At 39.3% G+C, this 27,823-nt stretch overlaps 1 protein-coding gene and 1 long non-coding RNA gene across 2 annotated transcripts; one reads left to right on the top strand and one right to left on the bottom strand.

Annotated features, from left to right (window-relative positions):
* Positions 1-176: 176 nt before the first annotated feature.
* Positions 177-27,660, bottom strand: LOC121903547 (zinc finger protein 729-like). The gene is given in 4 exon segments (XM_042420693.1): positions 177-2,886; positions 12,736-13,239; positions 23,285-24,191; positions 27,460-27,660. Coding segments are annotated over 4 exon segments (3,144 nt in total). The 5' UTR covers positions 27,550-27,660; the 3' UTR covers positions 177-1,243.
* LOC121903548 lies at positions 6,823-9,128 on the top strand. The gene is made up of 2 exons (XR_006098065.1): positions 6,823-6,853; positions 8,760-9,128. It is a non-coding gene; the product is annotated as an uncharacterized LOC121903548 (long non-coding RNA).
* Positions 27,661-27,823: the final 163 nt, after the last annotated feature.

Raw genomic sequence — 27,823 nt, 5'->3', positions numbered from 1 at the left:
CATAACTTTATATTCATGTAATAAATATACAAATATCAATTAGATGGTAATCGGCATGAGAAATAAAGAAAAAGAAAAAAAACAAAAATGGTTACAATAATCATCATCAGTTTATAGTGATCAATTTGACCCCGACAGACATAAGCTGTTTCCACTGTATTTTTGCTATTAATTTTATGGTTTATTCTTGTTTTTTATTCTCAATTTTTTATTTTTATTTTTTTTAACATGTTATATAATAAATACAGAGATAACCTGATCTCATGGCAACTGTAATGCATTTACACCCAAACTACAAAGAACCTGAACTTAGAAGAACTTGAACCTATTCTTTGGACAACGTTTTACGTGTTAAATTATTAACATCAGCTGAGTAATCTGAGTGCCAACAAGACTAGGATTTCAACCATTTTGATCACAAGAGATGCCTCTTTGACCCCCAAATGAGTATGGACAGTTGACCAAAAATTAAGTTTATCTTTTCAACTTTTTTCTAACAGTGAAAAAAAAAAGGAGAAGACACTGAGAAGCTGAAAACTTCCAGATTACATGTAGAGAGAAAAAAGGCAAAAATGATTTATTTTTGTATATATAATTATGAATCATAAACATTATAAGAAAGGTTACATTATAAGACATGTGTTACCTCAAATTCCCTCTTTAACCTAACTTTATTAACATCCCATATTTTAGTGTCACCTTGTCTCGGTCTGTCCCCAAACATACTGTTACTCCTCAAAATCTAATTACCATTAAACTAAACTGTTCCTCAATCGTCTGTAAAACCACCAAAAACGAATCCTAAATCCACCTTAAACTCCTTTAAACTAATTTCGTGGTTTCTCTAAGTTTTACTATACACACCTTTAACCACTATACATATTTGCTGGGCCACATTTTTTTGCACAGAGCGGTATAGAGTTGTGAGGTGTGAGGAGTTATTTCAGGCGTAGAAATGCTGTTCATTTTCCCCACTGACAATGTTATGTGACTCACACTTCTATGACTTGGATCAACATGAAACTCAAGGAATCTCAACTCAAATCTTTCAGGGTATAGGTAAACTACGACCAATCACTGAGCTTAAAATTTGGTCACATGGGCCGCTAATGGCATACATGCTGATTCTAAAGTTGCAGTTGGCAGCCTTCAGTTTGTAGAGAAGCTCAGGATAGAACAACACTGTTATTAAAGGCATGGAGAGGAGACAGGGGGACAGTGCTAACCTGCCTCCGAAACATGTTCAACACGATGCTGAGTGAATGCGTTGGTGGGTTTTTAGATGACTGCCCTTAGTGAACGTTTTCCCACATTGCTCACACCACTACGGCTTCTCTCCAGTGTGAATGCGTTGGTGGGTTTTTAGATGACTGTCCTCAGTGAACGTTTTCCCACATTGGTCACACCAGTACGGCTTCTCTCCAGTGTGAATACGATGGTGGCTTTGTAGAGTACTGTCTCGAGTGAAAGTTTTCCCACATTGCTCACACCAGTACGGCTTCTCTCCAGTGTGAATGCGTTGGTGGACTTTTAATGTACTGTTGTTGGTGAACGTTTTCCCACATTGGTCACACCAGTACGGCTTCTCTCCAGTGTGAATGCGTTGGTGGGCTTTTAATGAACTGTTTTTGGTGAACGTTTTCCCACATTGGTCACACCAGTATGGCTTCTCTCCAGTGTGAATGCGTTGGTGGCTTTTTAGAATACTGTCTTGAGTGAAAGTTTTCCCACATTGGTCACACCAGTACGGCTTCTCTCCAGTGTGAATGCGTTGGTGCCTTTTTAGATTACTGTCTCGAGTGAAAGTTTTCCCACATTGCTCACACCGGTACGGCTTCTCTCCAGTGTGAATGCGTTGGTGGGCTTTTAATGTTCTGTTGTTGGTGAACGTTTTCCCATATTGGTCACACCAGTACGGCTTCTCTCCAGTGTGAATGCGTTGGTGGCTTTTTAGAGCACTGTCTCGGGTGAAAGTTTTCCCACATTGCTCACACCAGTACGGCTTCTCTCCAGTGTGAATGCGTTGGTGGGCTTTTAATGTACTGTTGTTGGTGAACATTTTCCCACATTGGTCACACCGGTACGGCTTCTCTCCAGTGTGAATGCGTTGGTGGGCTTTTAATGTACTGTTGTTGGTGAACGTTTTCCCACATTGGTCACACCAGTATGGCTTCTCTCCAGTGTGAATGCGTTGGTGGCTTTTTAGACTACTGTCTTGAGTGAAAGTTTTCCCACATTGGTCACACCAGTACGGCTTCTCTCCAGTGTGAATGCGTTGGTGCCTTTTTAGATGACTGTCCTCGGTGAACGTTTTCCCACATTGCTCACACCAGTACGGCTTCTCTCCAGTGTGAATGCGTTGGTGGATTTTTAGATGACTGTCTTGAGTGAAGGTTTTCCCACATTGCTCACACCAGTACGGCTTCTCTCCAGTGTGAATGCGTTGGTGGGCTTTTAATGCACTGTTGTTGGTGAACGTTTTCCCACATTGGTCACACCAGTACGGCTTCTCTCCAGTGTGAATATGATGGTGGTTTTTTAGAGCACTGTCTTGGGTGAAAGTTTTCCCACATTGGTCACACCAGTATGGCCTCTCTCCAGTGTGAATGCGTTGGTGGGCTTTTAATGTACTGTCGTTGGTGAACGTTTTCCCACATTGGTCACACCAGTACGGCTTCTCTCCAGTGTGAATGTGTTGGTGCCTTTTTAGAGCACTGTCTCCAGTGAAAGTTTTCCCACATTGCTCACACCAGTACGGCTTCTCTCCAGTGTGAATGCGTTGGTGGGCTTTTAATGTACTGTTTTGGGTGAACGTTTTCCCACATTGGTCACACCAGTACGGCTTCTCTCCAGTGTGAATGCGTTGGTGGCTTTTTAGATTACTGTCTTGAGTGAAAGTTTTCCCACATTGGTCACACCAGTACGGCTTCTCTCCAGTGTGAACTCTCTGGTGATTCTTTAAATATCCGGATGTTGTGAAAGCTTTTTCACAGTACTGACAGCAGTGAAGTTTGAGTCCCATTCTTCCTGTTTGTTTCTATGACAACAGACATACAGAGAAAGAGAGAGACTGTAAGTGAGATGACATGATGAAGTGAGTGATCCAAAATCATAAACAGCTGCATTATGTGAAATTTAGGATCCTGAGTTTTTTAAGCTTGACCCCAACCACAGACTAAGTCAGGATATCTAGACTTCTCCTGAACTTTGTGCGAACACTTTATATAGTTTTTTATTTAATTTTTCCCTGTTCGGTAAAATAAAATAAGAGCACTAACAGTCAAAAAATGACAAAAAAAAAAGAAATACAAGAGAGATTGCAGAGGGATTGATAGATAGATGTAGGAAAGCTGGCATCAGAATTTCAGCACATTTTTGTCATTTTTTCTGGAGTGAAGTAGAGACTATGACTAACTTTAAGTGCTGTAAATGGAAAGGAAGTAAAACACATGGTGTCAGGGACATTCACATCAAGGTCTTGTTCCCTTTTGCTTTGTTCAGTGTTGGGGGATTGTTGTGTTGAATGGTGTCATATAGTCTTGAAACATAACCTGAGATTGAGGAGTGATATACTGCAGAAAGAATAACATCAAAAACAGTTTCAACTCTGTGAACAAAAGCAGGTTGTTCAAAGTTTAAGACTGGAAAATGACTGGAAATGACTTTAAATGCAGCTCGTGTCTCCTAGATTCTTAACACAAATTCATATTTAAAAAATTCATGATTTTTTCCTAATGAAATTGATTGATATCTGGAGCTCAAGAACTTTGTAGTAAGTTTAATCTGCTAAAAAGCAGATTCATTTGTAAATGCACACAGAACATAATAACAGTTATTATGTAGTAGTCATGAGTAGTTGCTGTTTCCTCAAAAATGATGCTGGAGTGAACGAGGACGACCCATAGGATGAATTAAATTCCTCCATCCTTGCATCTTTCTCTCCCTAACTGAGAAATGAATGAGGGAAGCCAGGAGACACTTTCACGGAAACATGATTTCACTCCCACCACCACTTTTTGCTGAGGTACTCATGATGAAATCGAAACCGAGTTCCCCATACATGAAAACCTATTGGTCAAGATAGCTTGATTAACGGTCATCCAGCCAATCACAGCCATTTGACCAACCCACCAGGCCAGGGAAGAGTAAACAGTTGTAGTACGGTGAAGTAAACTAGAGTCCACAAGCATTTCTCAGTCCTTTCTCAGTCTATGGACTAGTAAAACCTAAATGGTCTTCAGTTGAAGAAAAAGAAAAGTATCTATTTTAGAAGGAATCCAAAGGCGTCCTTAAATTGTTTTTATTGGGAAATTAAATCCAAAAGTTGTCCTGGAGATTGTGTAGCAGCAGCCATCAGTTCCTGTCCAACTGCCACTGGGAACAAGCTGTCCCTCTTCATCCAAAGTCCACCTCAAAGCTAACAGGAGAATATTACATATGCAGGTGATTTGAGGTGCATACAAACTCACTGTAACTTATATTAAATGCAAAACATACATTACTCCCTAAAATAAGGAGTAAAACTATGACATCTAAAGCAACATATTCCTTTGCCATTCAGCTTAAACCAGCATAAACCATGTGACTTTACATTCTGGACGCAGAGGTAACTTGTACAAACTTCTTGCCAAAGTCCACCTAGCATGGTGGCTAATTAGCGATTAGCTTAACTCACGATTAGGGATTAGCATGCTAATAAACATTAATTTGGTCGTTAAAACTTCACCAGTCAGGAGAACTAAGCACTCTTTAAATGAATTGGTTGCCTGTAGCTTCAGATTAGGCTAAAATTAGCTAGTTAGTGTGATATATAGTGATATTATTTTAGTTCATGTTGTGGAAACTGTTACCCCTATTCCATACTCCCTACCAAAATAAAGAGCATCCATAAAGTCACCAGCAGAGGTCCCCATCACTCACCATGAGGGTTATAACATTGACATGGTTCTAAACAACAACAACAACAACAACAACAATAATAATGACATTGAGATTATTTTCATTGACAGGTGTACAGACTGGTGAAGCAGGCAGGTGAACTGATATGAAAACAGCTGGTTCAGGGCGTCTTCATCCGTTTGGCTAATTATGGGAGTGGAAATGAGGCTCATGTATGTTATAAAAATTAGGATTATACTGTGATTAGATGTCTTAAAATCATACTATGTGCGTGTTCTTGTTTTTACATGTCATGCTGAATGTTCTTGTTTTGCTCTGCAAAGTTGCAGAAGTGGCAAACTCAGCAGCTAAGGCTAACAAGGGGAGGCTAGTACTATATACATTAGAGGAAGTCAGCAAAGAATAAAAGGTCAGAGACAGGTCAGAAGGGTGTCATCTAAAGTTAAGGATCTTCAGCTGGCCACCAATTAGAGAACTGAGAAAATGTCATGACGTTATCTGTGGAATGTGTCTGTAAGCAACAGGAGAAAGCTGAAACGCCCATTAGTAAGGTATATAAACCAACTGTGAATGTTCCATGATGAGCCTTTTTCTCTGTAACCCTACGTGTGTGTTGCACTGTGAAACGCTCCTTCTTGTACAAGAAAATAAATTCAACTTTAAACGTGATGCAGAAGATTTAAACATTATACTCAAGAAGTGCATTCAGGTCTGACTCTGTCCCATAATGAAGGATAAGTGGAAATCACTTTGGCCAAATCAAAGTTGAAATTAATATTATAGATTGAATATTATCTCTGATAAATACCAATAGACTAATCAATTTTATTTTATATTTTTTGTTCAAAGTATTTTTTCATTAGTTTTTGTTTTTTTATTTTTATTTATTTTTGTTTGGAATACAGTTTGCTATATTGTAACACAATCCCATCCCACAAGTAACCCTAACCTATTGCACCATTACAAATTTGCAATATGACTTATCAAAACAATGGTAAGTATGATAAAAAACTAATCAATTTTCTAATCAGTGTTCTAATAGCTGCAATACCAGTAGTGTTAAATGGACTTGACAGCAAATCAGGTAGTCAGTGAAAGGGCGGCACTTTTTATTGCCGATTTAAATGCACAATATGTAATTTCAGCCACTAGGGGTCTCTCAATCCAAACAATAACAAAAGTGTGATGACGGTGCGAAGTAGCAAGGGATCATGGGAGTTGTTGTCTTCGTTGTGAAATAACCAGCTTCACCGGGATAGGATTACTCCAGTGTTAATCATTCGGGATGTTTTTACCGGGAGCCGAATTATCCGCAGAGGTCTCCTCCTTTACAAAAACAAACGTACACGCAGATTAAAATCATTAAAATACTAATTAAAGCTGTTTTACCTAAAAAAATCAGTGTTTCTCCAACGATGTACGGCGACCACTGGACGTCCGGTACGGGCTGTTAGCCAAGCTGCTGCTAACACTTGTTCAGTTTATTTCTCTTATAACGTAAGATCCAGACGTTTGGTCGGTTTCTCCCGGGGGCCGAATTATCCGCAGGGGTCTCCTCCTCTCCAAAATCAAACGCACATGCGGATTAAAATCGTTAAAATACTAATTAAAGTTTCACCTAAAAAAAAAATCAATATTTCTCCAACGATGTTTGGTGACCACCAGACTTCCTGGAGGTGCTGTTAGCCAAGCTGCTGCTAACGTTTGCCCAGTTTATTTCTCTGATAACTTAAGATCCAGACGTCCAATGACTAAAATCCCTCTTCTGGCTAAAAGATATAGTTAAAAGCGACCTAAATTTATCATGAAAATGTGGCTTAAAACTGAATAAAAGTCAATTTATAACAGTTTCTGTGGAACAACCACAACGCCGATGTATTATCTTGTATGTGTGTAAGTTACTCTTTGTCAGATTTTTCTGAGCTTGAAAATTGTTGGAAACATTTGGGATAATGTAAGTACACAACTCAACAAAATATATAACATAGGTCTAGTTGTTTTTAGACATTTTAATGTGTAATAATTAATTATACCTTTAAACCGAAATTCGGAACATAACCTGCTCCGGACCAGGTTAAGTTTGCAGTATAAGTTACCATGGTGATCGAGCCAGGTTAAAAGAGAGCCATCTTCGTGACACTGAACACCCTGGCTTTATACTCAACACACCTCGCTAACCCACTAATCTCGCCTCGTAGTACAAACATCAGTTCCTCAGTGATTGAGATTTATAAAACAGAACCATTCGACGCACAGCTTTATATATCTGACGAAAAGAATGCGTATGCATATTTCTGGCATTGTGCGTACACACAGTTTTAGTCATGAATCTACACAGAGATTTATGCATGTGGCCCCGAGCTGGAGAAAATGGTCAGCTACATACTTAGGAGGGGACACACGAGGAAAACTCCGTGAACACAAAGCCTAGAAGTGTTTTCGTTTTTTTTCCCGACTTTCTCTCCAACAACAGGATGATATACGGACCCTCGAGTCATGAAAACTAACCTATGTATCGCTGGCAACAGAGGGCGAGCCTGATTCCTCCTTTTTAACGGTGTTGTCGGTACGTTGCTCCGGGTTCTGATTCTCCTCCATTCTCCTCCGCTCTTGTAGTGGTTCTGGTTGGTAAAATCCAGCAGGTCTCCTCCCTGAAAGACAGACTGCGTGTTTGTTCCATAAATGTGTAAAGGGAACTGGATACAGCGTCGGAGGAGGGGCCCCGTTCATTGCCCCCCCCCCCCCCCCCCCCCCCACAACATATTTTTTGACATTCAAGGTCAGATATAAAGAGGGACATCGATTATACAGATAATTAACACCCCAAAACAGACAAAGAAGTCATTAATACATACAAAAGAACAGACGAGCCAGGGGAGAAATTTTCTAAATAAAGATACAAAGTACATAAATCAACAGTTTTAGCAGCTTTCTTATTTTAGATTTAAACAAGATTTTAATGTATTGTTTATTTTCATTTTCAAATATTATCATTAAGGGTTTAGAATTGCGAAATTTGGATTTATGAATATGAAATTTCGCTAAGATAATGTCCAAATCGATTATTCATAATTCATTAATTGTATAACAATTGTTATTGAAGAAACCAAACAATATATTTTTCCAGTAGAGAGAAAAGTCAGAGTCAATATTATCAGCCATACATTGGCTCACATCTTTCCAGAATTTGTTAGTGTAAGGACATTGCCAGAATATGTGTTGCATTGTTTCAGGGTGCATTTCACAAAATGAAGAATTAATACAGATGTCTTTTTTAAACTTCAGAAGACAATGACTTGCTTGATAATATCTTTGTATGATTTTAAAAGAGACATGTATATGGAAGATTACAGACATTTTTCCAATTCAGGTTATTGATAAATCTAGACCAGTGGGATACAATACCTCCGGCCACGCCTCTAGGTGATCTGAAACTTCAACCGTCAAGAGACAAACATCCTGCTTTGCACAATTTATGGATAAACATCACCTGTCTCTTACAGTGCACAGCTTAAGACCTTGAGGCTGTACGTGGCATTGTTTTTCACAGTTGAATGGGCGCACCCCAATCTCACGTTTCCTGTTTTGTTAGCTGAAAGCAGAAGTTGAGGTTAAACTGACCTACTACTAAATTCTGGTGAATTTGTAAGTCTCTCACCTTACAGTCCACAATGGTCAAATACAGTATAATCAGCTTTCTCTCACACAGTATAAAAAATGAATCTAATATCTAAAACACCTCTATTAAAAGTAAGCTTATAAAATCTCTTTGCTAAAAAGCAAATCTAGGACTTTATTTGTTACAATTATGTTTTAGCAAAAGCATCAGTCCTAACAAGAAAATATCTTTCACATGGCAGAAAGCAAGAAGACAAAGACAAAAGCAAGAAGAAACTGGCAGCCAGCCTGGACAATCAGCCAGCAACCAGCAAAAAGCAGCAGGGTCTCAGATAAGACAGAAGGAAATTACAACAAAGTAGTAATCTAATGTGTAAAGTTGTCAATCAATAGATCAGTAGTGTTGGTGTGTGGATGTGTAATGTTGTAGGGTGTAAACCAAAGAGAAATGCAAAAAAAACCCAAACAAAATTAACATGTGGTGCCAGGGGGAGAGCCAGCGATGAAGTCAGAAAGCAAGGAATGGAATGGCTTGTGCTGTCTGCCTTCAAAACATAATGACTTTACCCTACATAATTAACATCATTAAAATATTAATAATGAAAAAGAAAGTAATGACCTGTCTGCTTAATGGAGAGGAAAAGTCATGATGGAAGGATGAAAGATGAACTAATTCTGTCATGTGAATGCCATTTAAATTTTATATTTTTCCACAACAGAGCATTCCCATTTATAGTCATAGAAGCAGGAAATGTCCATTTGTAGTCCAAAAAGTGGGGAAAAGTGTTTTTGTAGTCCGAACAGTTGAACAGTTGTTTTGTAGTGGAGAAAAGTGACAGTTTGGTGGCTTAAAGTGGGGAAAAAGTGTTGTTAATTACAAATAAAAAAAAATATAAAATACATCATGTTTTACTGGCAGATCTGTACCAGGATTTTTATTTCATACACCATTATAAAATGCTAGACACGTTCAGATGAATTTCATTGGTATCAACTTATTTTTAAATTGCAAAGTCCACTGAGGTTACGGGTGATGGCTCTTTTCATCTTCCCATAGGCCTAACTACTCTCATTCCCTCCTGAATGTACAAAATCTACACACCCAAAGTCACCTACATCCTTGGGGCTTAGTGCATCTTAAATGGGGCAAAGTAAAGTGTAAATCTGTATCAGAGGGAGATTTATCTATGGGATACTTTAGCCTGTATGCATTACCCAGGTCCTGACCCAATACACGGGTGCAGGGATAGGTTAACTATTACCTCAAAGAAAAAATAGTCACTTCTAGATAAAAGGAGTATTTAATGAAAAAATGACACAAAAAAACACTCACCTAATAAGATGGAGAAACAGTCAATGAAAAAAAGTACAACTTCTTGATGAGGCAGAAATATTCCCTTTTTATTTGAGTATTACAATATAAGTGGTATTCAAAGTCCAAAAAAAAAGGGGTTTCAGTACAAAAGACAAGTGTCCTTCCCCGAGCAGAGAGAGCTATTCTTCTTCTTTATCTTTATACATACCAATGCAACATGAGCTGATTTACGCTACTATGTAACACACACACACAAAGCGATGCTGTGACCTTGACTCAAAGCAGGCTGTAACTGGTTGAAACACATTCACTTTTTTGTGGGGAAAATCACTCAGAGCATAAAACAGGGTTAATAAAGTTCAACAAATTCACTCAGAGGATATAACAGAGGTATTATAGTTTACTAAAACTACACTAAAAGCTAAAATGAAGTGTGAAAAAAACTTATTTAACTGAAATAAGAATAATACGACTGAAAACAATGCAAAACCAATATGTCAGGCATAAAGTACATTTAGTCAGGACTTTTAATAAAGTCCTGGCCTAGAGTTCATTCTTGTTGGGGGTCTGAGAGATCAAAGATGAGGGGACACTATAGCACAGAGCATCCAGCATGGAGTGATCTCCTTAACAAAATCATTTTAATGATCCTTGTTGCTTAAAACAATTCTTTGTTTTGCTCTGATCAGACCATCTTTATGATTCTCTTTGTCTCTTAGGAAGTTGGTAGTAATAGTGTTTTATGTTTCAGGCTCCTTCTGATTGGAATAAATGACTTGTAAATATTTGCTCTCTGTCATCATTTGGCTCAGTTAAAAATGTTTTGTTCTATTATCTTAAAAGCAGGAAGAAAAAAAAGTGTCGCACACTCTGGCTCCATATGTATTTCTCTTTTATTTGGATGATATTTCAGCCCTCAGGCCTTCTTCAAGATCAACAATCGTCACGATTGTTGTGTGTTACTTTCCCACTATATATTGTTCTATTATCTTAAAACAAATTGCATGTTTTCAGGAAAGCTATCACTGACTGTGCCATTGATTTGACTCACAGCTTCTGGGATAACAGTCATCTCATCTGTCTATAAGGTCTCTCACACCAACTACACAATAGATAACTCTGCATCATTCATTCCATGCATTCACTACCAGCTTTTGTAGCAGCTTCCCCTTTCCCTCTTGTGTCTGTGTTTATCTGTTGTAGTGTTTAGTCATAAATATGTGTAACTAAAAATGAACTTGATGTTTTCTTGTGCTTGCATGTCAGTCACTTAACCTTAAAAGAGCTATATCCCTATAATTAAGATAAATAACAATCATAATTTTAATTGACCTCTTGTGTGGCCAACAACAACGACCAATATCTTATTATTATACATCACCTGACTCATTATGATTTTACTTCCTGGAGCGTCCTGTGTGTCCAACAGTAGAGCAACTTCCTGAATATTTAACAAACACAATTTAACAGAATTTTACAGGGAATGTCTCAGCAGTAAATATGTTTTTTGGAGCCAATACACACTGACAAACCTTATATTCTCACCTCTCACCTACAGGGTTTTTTGCCTGAGGGGAAACCTGCTGTTCATCAGTAAAAAAAAAACAAAAAAACAAAAACAGGTGAGAGACAGGGAGATGGAATGAGTTTCTCCTACTTTAATCCAAACATGAGCTAGAAGAGGTGTTGCTATCAGAGAGATGTGAGGTTTTGAAGCTTCCAGAGGATGACGGACGACTGGCTGTCAGTATGTAACACACACACACAGTCATTTGGCTCATTTTAAATTGTTGTCTTCTCTTATCTTAGTAATACCATAGTAAATGTATTTTATACTACACAACTATTTCTGTATGTGTGAACAACCAAGTGCAACATCAGTAATGGGTTTTGGAGAAACTGTTGAAAACTGTGCGTATTTAAACAATATCACATCTCAATCGTCTTTCGAGGCTCACTTTTGGTTTTCTGATGTGGTCGGACAACATGTTGTACTAACTCGTTCTAAGTAAATAGTAAAGTTTACTAAACCGAACTTGAACCAGAAAGAAAACATTTACTGAACTGACAAAAGAGGTGTCTCACTGGAAACCTCACAAGGCCCCAAACCAAAATTCAATTCCATAAAGCTTCATTTATACTCCCGAGCGGACGCGCATACAGACAGCTGTGGACACCACAGACGGGTAGTTGATGTGTTTATACTACCTTCTGGGGTCCGCTCGGAGGATGCGTTCCACACATGCGCAGTAGATCGCCCTCTACAGGAACACAACGTTGTGACCGCACGGACACAACAAATTGCAGGTACGCGGATGTCCGCACAGAGCCCACGCGCACACCCTCTGATGACGAAACTTACGTCACGTGGACCCCACCGAACCCTCGCGGACTCGGCAACTATAATATCAGCTTGAGTCTAACAACTAAAAACAAAATTATACATCCATGCACAGAGCAGTATAGAGTGGTGAGGTAGGAGGAGCTATTGCGTGCGTAAAAATGCTGTTCATTTTCCCCCATTGACAATGTTATGTGACTCACACTTTTAGTACTTCTACGACTTGGATCAACATGAAATTCAAGGTGAAAAATGAAAAAAACTTTGAGGGTAGAAGTAAACTACGACCAATCACTGATGTAGGAGCCAAAATATGTTATTTCTCTCTAATTATTTCCACCCAGTTTTAACAGCGAAACCTGGAAGATTGCCCTCAGTCTCTAGGAGTGAAGTGTTTAGAGACTGACCTTTGAGTCTAGCCCTCAGTTTGTAGAGAAGCTCAGGACAGAACAACACTGTTATTCAGGCATGGAGAGGAGACGGGGGGACAGCACTAACCTCCCTCTAAGACATGTTCAACACAATGCTGAGTGAATGCATTGGTGGCTTTTTAAGGTACTACCATGAGTGAAAGTTTTCCCACACTGCTCACACCAGTACGGCTTCTCTCCAGTGTGAATGCGTTGGTGCCTTTTTAGATTACTGTCTTGAGTGAAAGTTTTCCCACATTGGTCACACCAGTGCGGCTTCTCTCCAGTGTGAATACGTTGGTGGATTTTTAGAGAATTGTCTGTAGTGAAAGCTTTCCCACATTGGTCACACCAGTACGGCTTCTCTCCAGTATGAATGCGTTGGTGGATTTTTAGAGTATTGTCTGCAGTGAAGGCTTTCCCACAGTGCTCACAGCTGTATGGTTTCTCTCCAGTGTGAATGCGTTGGTGGATTTTTAGAATACTGCCTGTAGCGAAGGCTTTCCCACATTGGTCACACCAGTACGGCTTCTCTCCAGTGTGAATGCGTCGGTGGCTTTTTAGAGTACTGCCTCTAGTGAAAGTTTTCCCACATTGGTCACAGCGGTATGGCTTCTCTCCAGTGTGAATGCGTCGGTGGCTTTTTAGATCACCATCTCTAGCAAAAGCTTTCCCACATTGCTTACACCGGTACGGCTTCTCTCCAGTATGAATGCGTTGGTGGATTTTTAGAGTACTGTCTCTAGTAAAAGTTTTCCCACATTGTTCACAGGTGTGAAGTTCCTCTCCGGTGTGAACTCTCTGGTGTATCTTTAAATATGTTGATGTCGTGAAGGCTTTTTCACAGTGCTGACAGCAGTGACGTTTGAATCCCATCCTTCCTGTTTGTTTCTATGACAACAGACAAACATACAGAAAAACAGAGAGAATAAGTGAGATGACATGGTGGAGCGAGTAATCTAAAGCCATAAATAGAGTTGCATTATGGGAAATGTAGGATCCCGAGTTTTTTAAGCTTGACCTCAACCGCAGTTTACCTCAAGATATCAGGCCACTCTTGACCTTTGTGTGAGTACTATTAATTTTTTCTTGATTAAATAAAATAAAATAGAAATAAAAAGAGCTTTGACAGTCAAACAAAAAAAGACAACTGCATACGGACTGTTGGATGTACAAACTGAAGCTCTGCTGTATTGCTGCTTTTACTTTTAGTGTACTGCACATGCGCTGCGCAGGAGAATGAAAAATTTCTCAAACAAAAAGTAAACATTTGTCTGCAACAAGGGGAAACCTTTGTTTACACACTGTAACCCCATATTGTATGAGTATAGGCGTGGCCCTCTAAGAGTGTCACTATTGGGTTTATCCCCGTGCGCATGTGCAGTCGTCAAGATTTTATTTTGCACCACTATGCGTTGCACAGTTCCCTGCTCAGGTCCGCATTCATACCAGCATGAACAGAGATATGCTCCCAATTAAGCCAGCTTTTTCTTCAGCTGATGTTGGTGGAGAAGTGGGGCCTGGGGCTACGCCTGTTCTCAGAGTCTGGGGTTATGGTACGTAGCCAACATTCTATTTCGTACAGGCTTCATTGCCATGGTTTCCCCGATAGCAGCTGTCATAGTCGGGAACCAGCACCTGGGTAGCAGCGATGAGATGCAAAAATGTCACTTTTGCCAAGATATCTTAGTTTATGTTTGTCTGCTCCCAGTGTTTCATAAGAGTAAGTAAGAGATTTTTGTTGTTTAAGTAACATTATGAAATGTGCTGGTTTTCTGTCTTCTAAAGCAGCTAGTGTCAACATTATATCCATGCTTTATTTTTGCGGAGAGGGAAATTAAATAGTGTGAGGAATCAGAATACTGTGTTCTGATTCTGTTTTGAGCTAAGAAAAGAACTCTTGCACATTGTCCCACTTGCTGCTGAAATATTCATTCCAACGTTTCGGTCTGTCCAACCTTCATCAGGTGTACGGGCAGCACCAAGGGTTGTGATGCGCCCCTTACACCTGATGAAGGTTGGACAGAGCTGGATAGGGCGCCACCACTCAGCCTGCAGCAAGTTTTCCCGGTGGCCATTCGTGGTATTGCAGCGAAAAATTCCACCAACAACAACGGGGACCCCCACGGCTCTTTTGGGCCGTAGGGGTCCCTGTAGACCACCATTGTAAAAGAGACGTCTGTAAAACTGTTGACATCACACCTTGAACTGCAAACAATGTCAATTATGACTCTTTCTATTATGAACTTTTGATCCATGGAGGTTTTGCAATTTAAAAGCAAGCAAGCAATTCCTATTCCTAGAACTGAATGGGTGCCATTATTTATCTGGTATCCAGCTCTGATAATACATCCATGGTGACATCATGGTGGCTACGTCCATATTTTTTACAGTATATGGTTCACAGTGAAATCTGATATTGGCCACATCAAAGAATAATGTGAACAGCTGAACAAAAAAAATCAGATCTGAGTGATAAATTCAAATTGAGCACTAAAGCTTGCAGTGTGAATGTAGCCTAAGTGAAACAAAATCCCTCATAAAAAAACACTCCCTCCAGATTTACTATTCTTTCATTATTCATTTATCCTGCAATAAACCGAAGATAACAAGACTGTTTCCAGTTAACATATTTAAACAGAAATGGAGATCAGTGTTGTTAATAGAGGACAACTTAGCCAAATAACAGTCCCTGGCATCCTTGCTGAGTTTGTCTCGCTATGATAGTCAGTTTACCTCTACTTCTCTACTTCTCCAATTTGACGATTTAATGGTTTGTATAACTGGAAATCTTGTGTTGTGTACATGGATGTATAAAGAGAACTGGATACAGCGTTGGAGGCAGGGCCCCGTTCATTCCAATACGTATAAAATTACCTAGATCTTCCGGGATCATTGGGCCCACAGAGCAAGCGCACTAGTGACTTTTACCGGCCAAGCCGGCTACTTCTGGTTTAGCCCTCCGGCTAACTTGAATGGGGATAAAACAATTCAATCGTGCGGCTCTTTTAGGCTTTCGAAATGTGATCAGACCGAACGGGTCAAATTCTGATAGTGAGACGAGTCATTTCGCAGGGGTTGTTATGATGCTCAAAAAAATGTATCCGCTGATTTACAGACGTCTCTTTCACAATGTAAGTCTACAATGTAAGGGAAAAAGTCTTTTTGGGCCCAATAGTGTCATGTGACGTTGTAATTAAACGGTTTGGCCGCTATGTCAAATTTGCTTCACAGCTGCCTGGCGCTGTTCCTGGGGGCTTGCATTAAGCCAAAAAAGTTTGACTTTTTCCACATAGCTTCCGCATCTGTGGGGCCCATAGAGCAAGCGCACTAGTGACTTTCGCCAATTGAGCCAGCTACTTCAAGTTTAGCCTTCCAGCTAACTTTAATGGGGATAAAACAATTCAATCATGCGCCTCTTCTGGACTCTCAAAATGTGATTGGACTGAACGGATCAAATTATGACAGTGAGACAAGAAATCTTACTGGGCCCAATAGCGCCACGTGACATTGTAATTACACGGTTTGACCACTATGTCAAATTGACTTCAAAGCCTGGCGCTTTTCCTGCATCCAGTTCTCTTTATACATCCATGGTTTGTGTACTGTACCCATAGACTGTATAAAATATGGACATAGTCACCGTGATGTCACCCATTGGTTAGCGAACTGCCGTTTTGAAGCCTCAAGTGTAGCGATTTGACCGTCGCCATCTTGGATTTGGCTGTCGCCATGTTTGATTTTTGGAGCCAGAAGTGACCATATTTGGACGAGAAGGTGGAGCTGACCATAGCTCTAGCTGTTAGTTTGGTTAGCACGGTGCATTTACAATCTATGGTTAACAGTGATAATGCTAATGCTAATTTTCGCTGGCGAAAAACAGGCCTAAAACCATTAAAACAAAATGTAATCACCGGAAAACCCATTAGTGGGTCTTTTATTACAACCAACACTGAACAAGAGTTTTTTGGGCGACCAAAATGTTACAATAAACTTTAGTGAACTGAAAACACACTGTAGAATAGCAGCAGCTACGCCTATACGCCATGGTTACGTTACAAAAGCGATGCTGTCGCTTCTCAAGTAAGGACTTGTCTGTTGTTTACTAGCAGGACTTCTCAATCACAATGTAGCCACGTCTTAAAGCATGTGCTGCTTTATTGTCTATTTTACTCTAAATGGGGCCATAATTTACAAAATGCTGTATTGAAGAAGACTTGAAACTAGCGATTGAGATCATAAGCTCATCAGGAAACAGTTTACTGAAGTAATAAATTAAGAGAGAAGTAAGGTGATTTTCTCATAGACTTCCATACAATCGGACTTCTTTTTGCAGCCAGTGGAGTCGCCCCCTGATGGCCATTAGATAGAATGCAGGTTTTTGGCACTTCCGCATTGCCTTCATTTTTCAGCCCCAGAGGTTGCTGCTTGACTGTACCTATGGTACCCATCGATCTACCTACCTACTTTCAAAATGGCGTCTCAGTTACGTCACAGATAATATACACATAACTGACTGATCGATAGCAACAGCTCTTTAGAGGGCGTAGCCTAACTAACGTTATACGAAATAGAACCAGGGAACACTGAAAGCTTTTTGTTGTTTTTACGCCCCAAAAACTCCGTGAACACAAAGCCTGGAAGTGTTTTAGTCTCCTTTTTTCAGACTTTCTCACCAACAACAGGATCAACGGATGAAACACGGACCCTCGAGACCCCTCCTCGTGTCTTTAGTCTCGTCATGAAGCCGGTTTTATCATGAAGTCATGAACACTGACCTGTTTATCGGTGGTAGCAGGGGGTGAGCCTGATTCTTCCCTTTTAACGGAGTTGTCGGTGCGGTGCTTCAGGCTCTGGTTCTCTTCCATCCCGCTCTTGTGATGGCCCTGGTCTGCGAAACCCCGCAGGTCTCCTCTCTGACTGTCGGGCTTGTTTCTGTTCCAGGTTCTCCGTGTTCTCGTGAGATCACAGCGTTTAGCCGTCTTCTTCTTCTTGAGTGTTTATTGGCGGTTGGCAAACCAGTTTAGAGGAGCATTACCGCCACCAACTGGACTGAAATGTGGAACAAGCAGAAAAAAACTCCCTAAATTCTTTGAGCTACATCAGTTTCTTTTAAAAACTTCATAATGTAACAGTATATCTTGCCTGCTGCTTTCTCCAAGAGACCTGACAGTGAAAAGTCATGTTTTTTTGCCCCCTTTAGTGACTGAAGAAGGTGATTTCTCTTGATATCGTATTTTCTACAATAAAGCAGTACATGTTGGACTGTTTCTGGTTGATTGCATTTCCCAGTTAGGTGCTTGCCTATCTTATGTAATGTATGCTTGAGACCTGTGTGACTTATTCTCAGACGAGTGGTGACATTTTCTTCCCTTCGTTTCCAGCCCCCCATTCTCCCAGCACCAACATGTCTTTGTATATTATATAGATGTCTTCCAGCATATGTCCTAATGAATGTCTTAACTTAGCTAACCATTAGCTTTGCTTAATGGAACTGGTAGGTCTACATGCTTAATGTAGTGTTTGTTTGGCCAGAATACCCACCATCCAAAATTCATATATTTTTTTATTACTCCACCATGTGGAACCAGGATTTGTGGTTTTGATGAACTTCTCATTTAATCTTTGTGAATGAAGCTTAGAGATATATGTATAACAAGTTTTATTCAGTATTTCCAAAACACAAACGATCTGATCCTCAAACAGAAACAGAAATCTGAAGATGTGTTGAGGCTTTGAAGTAAAATCCAGTGTGCTTTGCTTTTTGTGAAGAGCAGAGCTGAGGTGTGTTCTTTCAAAATGTGAATGTATACATGATGTAGACACATGTTAAGTACTGAATGACTATAGTCTATAAAAAATGTTTTTAGACAAAAGTCTAAAATAAATCTCATCTCCAGTTTACTGAACTATGTTTTGCTTGTGTTTTTATTTTATTTTTACCCTCCATAAAAAGGTAAATTTCGGGCTGCAGCGTTTAGGTGATTAATCAATGTGTCGATCAACAGAGAATTAATATCTCCAACTACTTTGATAATTGATTAATTGTTTTGAGTCATTTTTTAAGAGACTGTACTCTTATACTACTATACTATACTACTACTGTACTGATTCTAGCTTCTTAAACGTGAATATTTTCTGTTTTCTTTATTCCTCTGTGACAGTAAAGTGAATATCTTTGGGTTGTGAACTATTGGTCAAGAGAAAACAAGACACTTAAGGAAGTCACCTTTGGCTTTGGGAAACAATGATCAACATTTTTCACAATTTTCGGACACTCTTTAGACCAAGCGACTGATTAATTGAGAAAATAGGTTGCAGCTTTAGTTAAATTGTCTAAGTAAAATCATTCAGTTTGTGAGTTGGACACAGCGAAACGATTACAATCGATAAACATTATTTGATTCAGCTTCTACAATGTCAGAATTACAAAGTCTTTGCAGTCATTCAGAGCTGTATTGGGACCAACAAGGACGTTAAAGCATACAACCTAATTAGATACTTATGAGTCATTATTGTCCATAGCAACAGCTCTCTATGAAAAAAAGTAAAGAAAGTAGGGAAACAAAAATTTGGTGAAAAACTCTAGCTAACAAAAGGAATACAAAACACATGCAAGAAAAAACTCAAATATATCATTTAAAAAAAAAAGAACAAAAGAAGCAGAACACACATAAAAGACATAAAAACAAACTGGCAATAGTAATGAGAAGCAGCAAAAAGGATTATTACAGCAAATTACTGGAGGACAACAAAAACAACTAGAAAATGCAATTTCTGTAGATCTGGAGAACAGTGTTCTAAACCACTGAGCCAACAAACAGTCACAAAAATGAGAGGAAAAAAATCTCCATTTTGATGAAGAAAATGTATTTGTCTCAAACTAGAGCTTAAAGCCCAGAGATTTGTACATCATAAGTGAAAGCAAGACTAGTTTAACATTAGAATGAATGATATGTGTAAAAAGTGTTTGAAGGATCAGAGAATCTGTAAGTTTAAGAAACTGGACAGAGGAGACACACATCCTGCAGACTGTATTGCAATCAATGAGAGCAAGACAGGGACTCTCTATCAATTAAGGTTCAGATCTCAAAAACTTTAAGTCCTATGTGAAATGTATTTACATTTTGAGCGAGAGGAGGTTTGTGGCAACATACTGAGGCAAGGTATGTGCTTGAGGAGTTAAAATTGTGGGAGGGAGAGCTGTTCAGAAAAAAAATTCTGGTCTAAAAATATTTGTGCTCTCCACTGTGTCTGATCACATGACACACTGGTGAGACCTGAAAAAGTCTGCAAAACCCCTGACTTTGGGCTTAAATTGCTGAAAAACTACAAAAGATATCACTAAACAATCTGATAAGAAAAAACGTACAGAAGATGGAATAATAAGAATAAAGAGTGAGAAGAACAATGTGTGATTGCTTTCAGCAATGTGTAATCAGTAACTTGTAATCTCTACAAGCTGGTATGTTTCCTGGCAAAATTAAAATAGCTTAAGTCATACCAATATATAAGGCTAAGAGTATAGACCTGTTTCCTTACTTCCACAGTTTTCTAAAATACTAGAAAAAAATATTCTATAAAAGACTGGATGAATTTATCACAAAACATAATGTACTGTATTAACAGCAATATGGGGTTAGAGCTAATAGGACAACTTTGTTTGCACTCATAAAGTGGATGAAATAACAACTGTAAAAGAAAATAAAGAACATACAGTAGGGGTATTCCTGGATCTTAAAAAAAATATTTGATACTGTTATTACTGAAGAAATTACAAAGATATGGAATTAAAGGGATAGCACACTCCTGGTTAAGCAGCTACCTGGAGAATAGTTACTAGTGCATCCAAATAAACAATTTCAAATCACAACTACTGAAGGTTACTTGTGGGGTTCCCCAGGGCTCAGTGTTGGGACCATTGTTGTTTATTTTGTACATAAAGAATACATTTGAGGTTTCCAAAATACTAAAAACTGTATTATTTGCAGATGACACAAATGAATTGAAAATGTTAAGGAGCTGGTTTGAATCTAATAAACTAACAATGAATTTAAGTTAAATGAAATTTTTAAACTTTGGGAACCGTTTAACTAACTGAAACAAGAAACTCATGATGAACGCAGTAGAAATTGAAAGAGTGTGAACTTAAATTTCTTGGAGTAATAATAGAGAATAAATTGTGCTGGGAGCCACATATAAATTATACCAAAGTTAAATAAGTCAATTGCAATATTATATCTTCTAAATCAAACTTTGTTATACTTATACTGCTCCTTCATAGTCCCATATATAACTTACTGTGTGGAAGTGTGGGGAAATACATATGAAACAAACACTAATCCAATCTTCATTCTTCAAAAAACAAACATAAGAATTGTGAACAAAACCACCTATGGAGAACCAACAAACCCACTCTTTATCTGATTAAAAAGCACTAAAATTTAATGATCTGGTCGACTTCAAAACAGTTCAAATCATGTAAAAAGCAAAAAAAAAAATCAATTACTACCAAATAGTATCCAAAAGTTGTTTCAAATGAGAGAAAGTCAACAGGATTTGAGAGAAATTTGTACATTCAAGAAACAATCAGGACTAATGCAAAATATCATTGTATCACAGTCAAACGAGTTAATTTATGGAACAACTTTATGTTTATCTTTGATGATCATTAATTATTGCTGATAGCCAAACCTGTAACCAAGGCCCAACACTGATTTGTGTTTTGTTTGTTTATACTGTTTGTTCTTGTTTTGAATGTTTTTTTTTTGTTTGATTTGTGTATGAGTTGAGTTGTGTATGCTGAACACTGGGGCAGAAAGTTGGAACATTTATATCTGACATTAAGATTATTGATAAAATATATAAAAAAAGGGGCAGGACTAAGTATTTACTTCTTCCTACTCCTTTTCGGACATGAAATATTTATTTATGTTGTTTATTGAGAGTTTGATGTATATGTTTGCTGTTGATGTTATTGGTTATTCCTGCTTTGTTTTCTTACTCATATTTTTATTTTTTAACATGTTTGATATAAAAATCTACACATTAACATATTTTATTTTACCCTGAGAGAGACTAAACACCAGCTGTTAAGCTTCCTTCCAGACTGATCCTGCATCAACTACATGTAACATATGCCTCTTGCATGTTACATTAAATGCATTAGTTGTGCTTTAAATGGTCACTATGTCTAACAGCAAAATATTTTAATATAGAATATAATTTTGTCAGTAATTTTACCTTTATTTAATATTTGTAAGATGTACATATTTGTGTTATTTTCATTATTTTATGCTGTTATCTTATATTTAATATTTAATACTTGACTACATAGTATCCAAGGTAACGATGCAGCTCTAAAGCCCATCACCGGGGGAACAAGTCAGACCAGGCTTGTATCCCCCAGGTGAGTGTGTGACTATTAAATGGAAACCTGTAAATAATAATGTATAGCTGACCTGAGATAGACTTTATTAGACTTTATTACTAATTATAACTATATTGACATTCAGAGTGATTATCTATGTGAACTGATTCATCTGTATCAATAGTGTGTTTGTGTAATCTGAAATATAGTGAGTTTTTGATCCTGGTCAAGGTTAGACCGTTGGCCCTGTAATTTGATATTTAATGGTTATTAAGCTTTGTCACAGAAATAATTTATTAGTATTGTAAGTTTCCTTTAATTATGATTTTATTTATGTTAAATTGTTTTACTGAGACCGGGCTTGTATCCCCCAGGTCCCGAAGTGCTTGTAAGCAATAAACAGACATCATTGAATCGACATCGGAGCTGTCTGGGTGTCTTCGTTGGAGTCAACTGATGTTACTAACTGTCAGCCGTTAGTCCACCACCATCATCACAACACAATGCAGAGACTGTAGGCTGTCACTATCATCAGCGATATAAAGGAAACTTAACAGCGGCATTATAAACTGTGAGGCTAATATAGTCCCCCGTTACACTTGCACAGAGCAGTATAGAGTGGTGAGGTAGGAGGAGCTATTTTTCCCCATTGACAATGTTATGTGACTCACACTTTTAGCACTTCTACGACTTGGATCAACATGAAATTCAAGGTGAAAAATGAAAAAAAACTTTGAGGGTAGAAGTAAACTACGACCAATCGCTGAGCTTAAAATTTGGTCATGTAGGCCACTAATGGCATTCATGCTGATTCTAAAGTTACAGTTGGCAGCCCTCAGTTAGTCTCGCGATACCAGACAATCAGAGATCTCCACCTACCGATTTCTAAATGCACGGTAGTTACTTGAAAAGCAGCGAGAGCGGCAGTTAACAAACCTATGCCCCTTACATTTTGTCAAGGACACACCTTACTGGAAATGATGCTCTCCCTTCATTCTCCTCCGTAGTGAACTGCATATCACTGCCTGAATAAGAAGGGCCGCCCTAAAGACTTTGGATTGGTTCTGCAATGCAGGTTTTTTTTTATTTAACTCTCTAATTAGTTCCACCCAATTTTAACAACGAAACCTGGAAGATTGCCCTCAGTCTCTAGGAGTGAAGTGTTTAGAGACTGACCTTTGAGTCTAGCCCTCAGTTTGTAGAGAAGCTCAGGACAGAACAACACTGTTATTCAGGCATGGAGAGGAGACGGGGGGACAGCACTAACCTCCCTCTAAAACATGTTCAACACAATACTGAGTGAATGCATTGGTGGCTTTTTAAGGTACCACCATGAGTGAAAGTTTTCCCACATTGGTCACAGCTGTACGGCTTCTCTCCAGTGTGAATGCGTTGGTGCCTTTTCAGATGACTGTCTTGAGTGAAAGTTTTCCCACATTGGTCACACCAGTACGGCTTCTCTCCAGTGTGAATGCGTTGGTGGACTTTTAGAGAATTGTCTGCAGTGAAAGTTTTCCCACATTGGTCACACCAGTACGGCTTCTCTCCAGTGTGAATACGTTGGTGGATTTTTAGAGAATTGTCTGCAGTGAAAGCTTTCCCACATTGGTCACAGCTGTACGGCTTCTCTCCAGTGTGAATGCGTTGGTGGATTTTTAGAATACTGCCTGTAGCGAAGGCTTTCCCACATTGGTCACAGCTGTACGGCTTCTCTCCAGTGTGAATGCGTTGGTGGATTTTTAGAATACTGCCTGTAAAGAAGGCTTGCCCACATTGGTCACACCAGTACGGCTTCTCTCCAGTGTGAATGCGTTGGTGGATTTTTAGAAGACTGCCTGTAAAGAAGGCTTTCCCACATTGCTCACAGCTGTACGGCTTCTCTCCAGTGTGAATGCGTTGGTGGATTTTTAGATCACCGTCTCTTGCGAAAGCTTTTCCACATTGCTCACACCGGTATGGCTTCTCTCCAGTGTGAATACGTCGGTGGCTTTTTAGATCACCGTCTCTTGCGAAAGCTTTTCCACATTGCTCACACCGGTACGGCTTCTCTCCAGTGTGAATGCGTTGGTGGATTCTTAGAGTGCTGTTTCTAGTAAAAGTTTTCCCACATTGTTCACAGGTGTGAAGTTCCTCTCCGGTGTGAACTCTCTGGTGAATCTTTAAATATCTTGATGTCGTGAAGGCTTTTTCACAGTGCTGACAGCAGTGACGTTTGAGTCCCATCCTTCCTGTTTGTTTCTATGACAACAGACAAACATACAGAAAAACAGAGAGAATAAGTGAGATGACATGTTGGAGCGAGTAATCTAAAGCTATAAATAGAGTTGCATTATGGGAAATGTAGGATCCTGAGTTTTTTAAGCTTGACCTCAACCACAGTTTACCTCAGGATATCAGGCCACTCTTGACCTTTGTGTGAGTACTATTAATTTTTCCTGACTCGGATTTGGCTCATTCGACCGCAGTGTCAGGTTGTATGGATCAGTGTTGTTAATAGAGGACAACTTAGCCAAATAATGGTCCCTGGCATCCTTGCTGAGTTTGTCTCACTATGATAGTCAGTTTACCTCTACTTCTCCAGTTTGACGATTTAATGGTTTGTATAACTGGAAATCTTGTGTTGTGTACATGGATGTATAAAGAGAACTGGAAACAGTGTCGGAGGCAGGGCCCTGTTCATTCCTATACGTATAAAATTACCTAGATCTTCCGGGATCATTGGGCCCACAGAGCAAGCACACTGGTGACTTTTGCTGGGCAAGCCGGCTACTTCTGGTTTAGCCCTCCGGCTAACTTGAATGGGGATAAAACAATTCAATCGTGCGGCTCTTTTAGGCTTTCGAAATGTGATCAGACCGAGCGGGTCAAATTCTGATAGTGAGACGAGTCATTTCGTGGGGGTTGTTGTGATGCTCAAAAAAATTTATCCGCTGATTTACAGACGTCTCTTTCACAATATAAGTCTATGGGAAAAAGTCTTTTTGGGCCAAATAGTGTCATGTGACGTTGTAATTAAACGGTTTGGCCACTATGTCAAATTTGCTTCACAGCCGCTTGGCGCTGTTCCTGGGGGCTTGCATTAAGCCAAAAAAGTTTGACTTCTTCCACATAGCTTCCGCATCTGTGGGGCCCATAGAGCAAGCACACTAGTGACTTTTGCCAATCGAGCCAGCTACTTCAAGTTTAGCCTTCCAGCTAACTTTAATGGGGATAAAACAATTCAATCATGCGCCTCTTCCAGACTCTCAAAATGTGATTGGATTGAAGGAATCAAATTATGACAGTAAGACGAGAAATCTGTCTGGGCCCAATAGTGTCACGTGACGTTGTAATTACACGGTTTGACCACTATGTCAAATTGGCTTCAAAGCCTGGTGCTCTTCCTGCATCCAGTTCTCTTTATACATCCATGGTTTTCTGTCTGGGCCCAATAGTGTCACGTGACGTTGTAATTACATGGTTTGTACCCATAAACTGTATAATATATGGGCGTAGTCACTGTGACGTCACCCATTGGTTTGCGAACTGCCCTTTTGAGTCCTCAAGTGTAGCGATTTGACCGTTGCCATCTTGGATTTGGCCGTCGCCATGTTTGATTTTTGGAGCCAGAAGTGACCATATTTGGACGAGAAGGTGGAGCTGACCATAGCTCTAGCTGCTAGTTTGGTTAGCACGGTGCATTTACAATCTATGGTTAACAGTGATAATGCTAATGCTAATTTTTGCTAGTGAAAAACAGGCCTAAAACCGTTAAAACAAAATGTAATCACCGAAAAAACTGATTGTCCGACTTATTGGTGGGTCTTTTATTACAACAAACACTGAACGAGAGTTTTTTGGGCGACCAAAATGTTACAATAAACTTTAGTGAACTGAAAACACACTGTAGAATAGCAGCAGCTACGCCTATACGTCATGGTTACGTTATGTAAGCAATGCTGTCGCCATGGTAAGGACTTGTCGATCACAATGTAGCCACGTCTTAAAGCATGCGCTACTTTATTGTCTATTTTACTCTAACTGGGGCCATAATTTACAAAATAAACATCATGCTGTATTGAACAAGACTTGAAACTAGCGATTGAGATCATAAGCTCATCAGGAAACAGTTTACTGAAGTAATAAATTAAGAGAGAAGTAAGGTGATTTTCTCATAGACTTCCATATAATTGGACTTCTTTTTGCAGCCAGTGGAGTCGCCCCCTGATGGCCATTAGATAGAATGCAGGTTTTTGGCACTTCCACATTGGCTTCATTTTTCAGCCCCAGAGGTTGCCGCTTGACTGTACCTATGGTACAAAGTAGGTAGGTAGAATCTATCTACTTATCTACTTTCAAAATGGCACCTCAGTTACGTCACAGATAATACACACATAACTGACTAACCGATAGCAACAGCTCTTTAGAGGGCTGAAGGATATTTTCTTGTTATGATTGATGCTTTTGCTAAAACATAATTGCAACAAATGAAGTCCTTGATTTGCTTTTTAGCAAAGAGATTTTATAAGCTTAGATTTAATAGAGGTGTTTTAGATATTACATTCATTTTTTATACTGTCTGAAAGAAAGCTTCTTCCACTGTATTCGAACATTGTGGACTGTGAAGTGGAAAAGTACTGGACGTGAGAAACTTACAATTCACATGTTCCCAGAATTAAGTAATAGATCAGCTTAACCTCAACTTCTGCTTTCAGCTAACAAAACAGGAAGCGTGAGAGTGGGGTGCGCCCATTCAACTGTGAAAAAGAGACAGGTGATGTTGATCCATAAATTGTGCAAAGCAGGATGTTTGTCTCTTGACGGTTGAAGTTTCAGATCACCTAGAGGCGTGACCGACGGAGTTACGCTATTCTTGTACCTTTCACATAGATGTCCTTTGAAGAACGAAGAGAGGGAGGATGACTAAAAAATCCACAATAACGCAGGGTTTTTGTGCTCACACAGTGTGCGAGTGAAAATCATTAATAGTCCGTTGATATTAATGATCGTCTGAAATTTTAGCGGCGGCGGTGCGACGCTGCTGAATGAATGTATGGGAAACACTGATGTATTATAAAATACTGGGTCAGGGAGAGATGGTGAGTCAGACTCCGTGAACTGACAGACACTCTGTTGCTTGTCAGGGAGACTATAGTGAGACCCAGAGCTCTGTAATATTGCATATTCTACTGGTAAAGAATAAAGCTGATTTTGAGCCTAACAATATCTTCTCCTATCGCTTCATTAAAAGAACACGCGAGGACCAGAACAGACAGAATAGCATCAGTCCTCAACAGGGCGAAGTCTAACGTTACACAAAATAGAACCAGGAAACACTAAAACTTTTTGTTGTTTTTACGCCCCAAAAACTCCGTGAACACAAAGCCTGGGAGTGTTTTAGTCTCCTTTTTTCAGACTTTCTCACCAACAACAGGATCAACGGATGAAACACGGACCCTCGAGACCCCTCCTCGTGTCTTTAGTCTCGTCATGAAGCCGGTTTTCTCATGAAGTCATGAACACTGACCTGTTTATCGGTGGTAGCAGGGGGTGAGCTTGATTCTTCCCTTTTAACGGAGTTGTCGGTGCGGTGCTTCGGGCTCTGGTTCTCTTCCATCCCGCTCTTGTGATGGCCCTGGTCTGTGAAACCCCGTAGGTCTCCTCTCTGATTGTCGGGCTTGTTTCTGTTCCACGTTCTCCGTGTTCTCGTGATATCACAGCGTTTAGCCGTCTTCTTCTTCTTGAGTGTTTATTGGCGGTTGGCAAACCAGTTTAGACGAGCATTACCGCCACCACCTGAATTGAAGTGTGGAACAAGCAGAAAAAACTCCCTAAATTCTTTGAGCTACATCAGTTTCTTTTAAAAACTTAATAATGTAACAGTATATCTT

The sequence above is a fragment of the Thunnus maccoyii genome, chromosome 9 (genome assembly GCF_910596095.1).
Source record: "Thunnus maccoyii chromosome 9, fThuMac1.1, whole genome shotgun sequence".
In the NCBI taxonomy this organism is placed as follows: Eukaryota; Metazoa; Chordata; class Actinopteri; order Scombriformes; family Scombridae; genus Thunnus; species Thunnus maccoyii.
Note: the sequence above shows the minus strand (reverse complement) of the source record. Positions and strands in the feature narration are given on the sequence as shown.